This window comes from Periophthalmus magnuspinnatus, chromosome 8, assembly GCF_009829125.3.
Source record: "Periophthalmus magnuspinnatus isolate fPerMag1 chromosome 8, fPerMag1.2.pri, whole genome shotgun sequence".
Classification (NCBI taxonomy): Eukaryota; Metazoa; Chordata; class Actinopteri; order Gobiiformes; family Gobiidae; genus Periophthalmus; species Periophthalmus magnuspinnatus.
In genome coordinates this window covers 26,784,344-26,790,411 of record NC_047133.1, presented here as the reverse complement: position 1 = coordinate 26,790,411, position 6,068 = coordinate 26,784,344, and the positions used below count along the sequence as shown (strand labels likewise).

General features: G+C 38.1%; 1 protein-coding gene across 1 annotated transcript; it reads right to left on the bottom strand.

The window, feature by feature from the left end:
• Nucleotides 1–29: 29 nt before the first annotated feature.
• On the bottom strand, nucleotides 30–6,004 carry gaa (alpha glucosidase). Its single transcript, XM_033971685.2, has 19 exons — nucleotides 5,198–6,004; nucleotides 4,934–5,091; nucleotides 4,663–4,828; nucleotides 4,484–4,580; nucleotides 4,276–4,395; nucleotides 3,866–3,984; nucleotides 3,633–3,764; nucleotides 3,434–3,544; nucleotides 3,217–3,330; nucleotides 3,033–3,117; nucleotides 2,804–2,921; nucleotides 2,595–2,728; nucleotides 2,370–2,521; nucleotides 1,741–1,889; nucleotides 1,522–1,663; nucleotides 788–886; nucleotides 545–709; nucleotides 312–464; nucleotides 30–202 (listed from the first exon to the last, which is right to left on the bottom strand). Exons 1-19 carry the CDS (start codon nucleotides 5,681–5,683, stop codon nucleotides 137–139), a joined length of 2,766 nt encoding a protein of 921 aa, XP_033827576.2. The 5' UTR covers nucleotides 5,684–6,004; the 3' UTR covers nucleotides 30–136.
• Nucleotides 6,005–6,068: the final 64 nt, after the last annotated feature.

The following is a 6,068-nucleotide window of genomic DNA, read 5'->3' as shown; positions in this document are numbered from 1 at the left end:
TAATAAACGATACTAATAATTATACAATTGGCAGAGAAAGAGCGTGTATAATTTATTTCTTTAACAATATTTAAATAAACATTGTAAATACAGTTTTTTATACATTGTTTGAATATTAAAAAAATAAATTAATGTGTCAAAGAGCCCACTGAACTGTGAAAACCTTTGACATGGGCAGTGCCAACTTGTTCACTATTAAAGCCTGTGGAAAGAAGACATGATGAAAACAGATTATGTCATATCTGGAAACACTAAGGCCAACAGCAACACCTTTCTCATACATATAACCTAAGCAACAAAAATGATCTTACTTTTGTGTCACTGCGATAAGTAAAATCCCTGACTTTCTCCCCATTGGCTAGAACATAGTGTGGTGGGGAGGGTAGACCAAAAACACGCACACCTCCCAGTACTAATCCATCCAGGTCCCCATTTAGTCTCACAGGGTCACTTACAATCTGTGCCTATGGGTGGAGGTACAATTAATATTTACAACAAACTTTATCATAACTGACTCAAACAACACATTATTGCATGATCATACCTGTCCCGCAATGAAGATAATATAGCTATAACTATTTTTCTCAAATGTATCAAGGCTTTCTCCATCATCCCAAAACAGGTCGCCCCGTGCCCATCCTCCTGCTGACAACGCGACAGTCAGAAAGAAAGGATTGGTGCGGGAGGCTGAGGTTGTCAAAGCAGGTTCCTTGTACAAATTAAAATAAACATTAGTAAATAAATGTAATTGTAACTTTTGTAAAATAGAATATATTTTTTCTCCTACCTGCTGAGGTATTATGTATCCCTCTCTGATGTGAACATTTATGGTGTCCAATGGAGCTGATAGGAGCAAATATTGTCCCTTGCTGTAGAAAGGTTGCCCCTAAAGTAAAGAAATGAATCACACATAAAGCAAAGCATGTGATGACTGGTAGGGAAGTATATAACAGACTTTCTTTTGATTATAAACATGCTAGTTTGATCTCAAGGAAGATAAAGAAGAACCAAGAGAGAGAGAGAGAATATCCCAAAATGCAGCCCTCAAAGCACAGCACAGTGTAATCATATCCAATCTAGGGGTTGTCAAAGATGGATATTTAAAATAAACTTATATTCTTTATTTTATAGTATTTTTTGTCATGCTAAAAGACAGACATTTGGCAAATAGGAGAAGAATGTTGAGGTTGGAAAACCAGCATCATATAAATTGTGGAACAGTCTCCCTTTGTCTGTCCGATCATCTGAGTCTGTGACTCAGTTTAAATCTCGGCTCAAAACTTATCTTTTCTCCCTGGCTTTTAATATTGTGTAGATAGAATGTGTTGGTACTTGCTCTGTTATTGTATTGTATTTTATGCTCTTTTGTATAATGTAATTATTCCTCATTGTGTTTTATGTGTTTAGTTGTTTTATGTGAAGCACTTTGGTCAGCTGAGGTTGTTTTTAAATGTGCTATATAAATAAACTTGAATTGAATTGAATTGAATAAATGAAACTATACTATTGCAGTCTACTTACATCCTGGAGGCTGTACCAAGTGCCAAAGGGGAGGTATGCAGGAAACTCTACCACTCCTTGTTCTAGGACTGGGCTCATGAGGAGAGCACTGCCCCACAAGAACTGTCGGTCAATGGCCCAACAATTAGGGTCATGAGAAAATCTTAGAGAAAGGGAAACTTGATAAGAAAAATTTAAATATATACTACTAAATATTACTGTCATACAAGGGATACCTACTCGACAAAAAGGGGTCTGGCCACAGTCTCAGCAGAAGTGTGTGCATGATGAAAAAGTGTGTAAAGATACGGAAGGAGAGAGTAGCGCAGGTTTAGAGCACTACGCATGGCTGCTTGGGATTTCTTTCCAAATACATAAGGCTCCTGGGGCTAGAGAGAGATATGCATGAAAACACAAAGAAAATGGCTCTGGTTACCACTATTCATAAAACACAAAAGAATGGACTGTTTTTTAAGGCTTGTCATTTTTAGGGCAAAAAAGTAAACATCATGTACCAAGAGACAATAAGAAATTTGAATCTAAACTAAAGCTGTGTACAGTAAAGGTGCATTATGTGACTTTTGTGGTGGGGGGGTTTTCATGCGGATGTTATAGCTTTAAAATGTTCCACAATATGACATCAAATATATCCAAGTTCAATGCTATAGTGTGAACCATTACAGACAAAACAAATTCATTTCCATGTCCATAGTGAACTTTTAATGTTTCTTACCATACCGGTGTAATAAATATATATTATATGGGAGCAATATTGCAATGAACTTACAAAAGAATGTAGGATTCAACCTGGTGTCCCTCAAATCTTTTGTGATTCTATAAAAGGAAATTCAAAACAAGATGACACATACTCTATTTTGTCTGTCATTGTGGTTCCTCATGAATGGATAAAAGGCTCCAAGCTGCATCCACCGCACACATAACTCTTCTGTAGTGTTGCCTTCAAACCCACACACGTCTGCCCCCACAAGAGGCACCCCATACAGACCAAACATCAGGATAGCTACATGGGAACAAATAAAATATTTTTACCCTGACTCCTAAAATTTGACAATATTTTTTCTAAATGTTCTCACTAGGGATTGAATATTTGAGCTGATCCCAGTTACTTGTGACATCACCAGTCCACACTCCAGAAAAACGTCCAGTCCCGGGATAGGAGGAGCGAGACAAGACAAAGGGTCGTTTCCTTTGAATATTTATGAGTGCCCTAAAATTATTGACCAAATGTGTAATAATACAGTTATACATAAAAATATGTAAACATGTTGTGCTTTCCACATACTTGTGAGTGGCATATGCTTCTGTAAGTCCATACATATTATGCAGGTTGTAGTGAGTAGACAGGAGCTGTTGAGCCGACATGCAAAGTGTTTTTGAATTTAACTGTCCGCCAACAACCGCTGTAGGGTGTGAAATTAATGAGTAATACAGTATGTGCATAAATGTTTGCATGTTGTTATGAATGTTACAGTTTGACAATACATAAACATTTGGGATAAACAACTATTCACGTGGAGTGTAGGGTGGATTCTCCAAATCAGTATCAGGACAGCCATCTACAGAGCCTCGCACAAAACTGGAGGGTTCATTCATGTCCTGGGTGGAGCAGAGAGATATTCACATCTTTGAAAATGGTTCATGCCAAAAACAATCTTATTACATGCCATGACAGATACGACAAATAGCATGACTCACAATCCACAGGCCATCCACAGGCACCTTTGAAAGAAAATCTTTAATGCAGTCCTCCCACCATTGTCTGGTCTCTGAACTAGTGAAGTCAGGAAAGGCAGTGGGTCCGGGCCACACCTGATTTTATAAAAATAATTACCGGTATAGTATGACAGCCAACATTAATGACAATTTATCACACACTGCATATCAAACATGTACAATAGGTATAACACTTCACCTTTCCAATAAGAAGATTTCCAGTGGCATTTTTAATAAACACATCTCTTTTTAATCCGTCATCATATGGAGGGTATGATCCAGGAGGGCTGGTGGTACTGATACCTGGATCCTGTTAAAATACATAAAACAAAATGGTCACAAACATGGAAGTCACTGCTGCCATCTAGTGGTGTAATTGTCAAGTGAATGCAGATCACCAGAATGAGGACATATTTTAAGCCTCTTTCATGAAAGTCCTGCACCATCTCTGGAAGATCACCAAACCGCCAAGGGTCAAAGGTGAAGATCCTGCGATCATGTGCATAGTCTAGGTCATTCCACTGCACATCCTGCAAGAACAAAATAAACCTCCAAAACAATGAACATATTGACACCTTTAAGTCTCTGTAAATTGTGTAAACAAAATTACAAAATACCGTGCTGCTTTTACCATGGGAAAATTGGCATCATGCATGCGTTGTGCCACTTGCCGGGTTGTATTACTAGTTGTGTATCCCCAGCGACAAAGATGAAAGCCCAGAGCCCAGTAAGGAGGCATCATTGGGTAACCTTGAAACATTTACATAGACACGAATTTACAAATTCACTGACTGATTTCAACAGGCAAAAATATTAATCCACATCTTGTAATAATTGTATACCAAAAAAAATCTAAACTAATGGTCCTCTTGCTCAGGTTAGATTGTCTTGTCTAAACAATGACAAACACAAAAAAATAGATGTAAAAATACATGTATTATTTTTCTCATTTTCCAATGCTTGTCCTTTGACAATTGTTAAGAATAAGTTTAGTTTTATTACAAAATGTCATTCGTATGTGTGTGTGTTTTTTTAACATACCAATAACTTGAAGATACTGCCGTATTACACTTTCTGGATCAGGTCCCAAAAAAACATACAAGTCCAGAATGCCACCAAGAGCAACCCAAGTAAGAGCAGGGGTGGGCTGCAGTATCACCTCTACAACATAAAAAGTAGTTATGTAGTTCAAATTTTTTAAAAAATATGTGAATGCGTTATTCCATCTTTATACATGTTCCTTTTTTACCAATTGCATTGCTATTTAGCAAGAAAACTCCATGTGCAAACCCATCTTCTTCTTGAACTATGTAAAAGGGATGAGAACCATAGAGGTTTGCATCAGCCTGGAAACAAAATGATTTGGTAGCGACATGGGTGAAAGGTGACTTTGTTTTACTTATAGGTATTATGAGATATCCTACATACACGGGGTTTAGTGTCTTGGTTCCATAGTGTTACTGAGGTCCAGTTCAGGTCCAGACTTAAGGAAGTGTAATGTTCTCCAAGGCCAGACACGAAAGAGGAAGCCAGTGTTGTTGACAGCTGAAGGTACTGATCAGCAAATAAAAGAGGAGCCACAGTTGTGTTCATGCTTGAAAAGAACCAAGAAAAACAGCAAAATAAAACTCCTGGAAATTCAACAGGATCATATGGTTTCAGAGAATATAATTTTGGTAAAAGATGAGAAAATACTCACATTACTCTATTATTTGATTTACGAAACACTGTAAAACCAAAAGGATTATGTTGAAATTGAATCATGTATAGGGCAGTATGTGGACCAGCTTTCCCCTGAGGAGCAGACTGCTGTCCTGGCAGTTGAACCTCATATCTTTGAGATGAAGGGTCTTTGACCTTGCAATAAAAATACATTTCAACTCATACAAAAGTGAGTGTTTTATTCATTTTTTTTTTTTTTTTTTTTTTTATGTATTCCTTAATATATAGAAACGCAACTTACAGTCAGGTGTAAGCATTGTGCATTCTCCTCCATAACCTCCATCTGGAGAGTCGATATCTCTTTGGGAAGGTATGATGATTTGACACGGGTCAGAGTGGCTGCCTGTCCTCTTTCACTGGGAGTGAGGGGACCCATGACGTAGCCAGGATACAAATGCGGAAAATAGCACCAGGGTGGTCCAGCTACATCCGACAGGGGGGCATAGCAGCACCCCCTGTCTTCACACTCTGTCTGGCTGACAGCTTTATCTCTGGCACAGTCAAACCGACACTCAAGCGCCATGGCACATTTATCGTTTAGGGAAAGATTATTAGACATTTTTTCATTTTTAAAATCTGTCCTAATCTCCCTCATTGTGTAGTTCTCGATTGGATTGCCATGTCTCAAAACGTCACTGCAGGAAGCAACATCTATAAACAAGTGAACATAAGCAAAAACTACAGAGAAAGTGGCAACTGAGCCTGTAACATGGTAATGCAGTCTCATGGTGTACGTGCAGCACAACGCAGTGCACTCTGATGAAAACAAAACGCATCAACTCAAAATGTGTAGAGCTGAAGTTAGCCGTCAGCTGAAGTTAGCCGTTAGCCATTAGCTAGTAACTCCCAAATTTATGTATGCAGTTGTTTTATGTTTCATCTACTGTAGCTAGTCACCAAAATACAGTTACGTACCGATGTGCCAAAGAATCAAGGGTCCTCATTTATAAAGAACAAATAAATTAGAGTTAATCTAGTGTTAGGACAAGCTAAAAGTTTATGTTATGGGTCAAGTAAGGTAAGCACCAAGGGACAAAAATCCATGTGCGCTTCAGCTCACCGATAAACACAGAAAAATGCAGAGGGTTGTATGTTAATGTCAAAAAAACTGA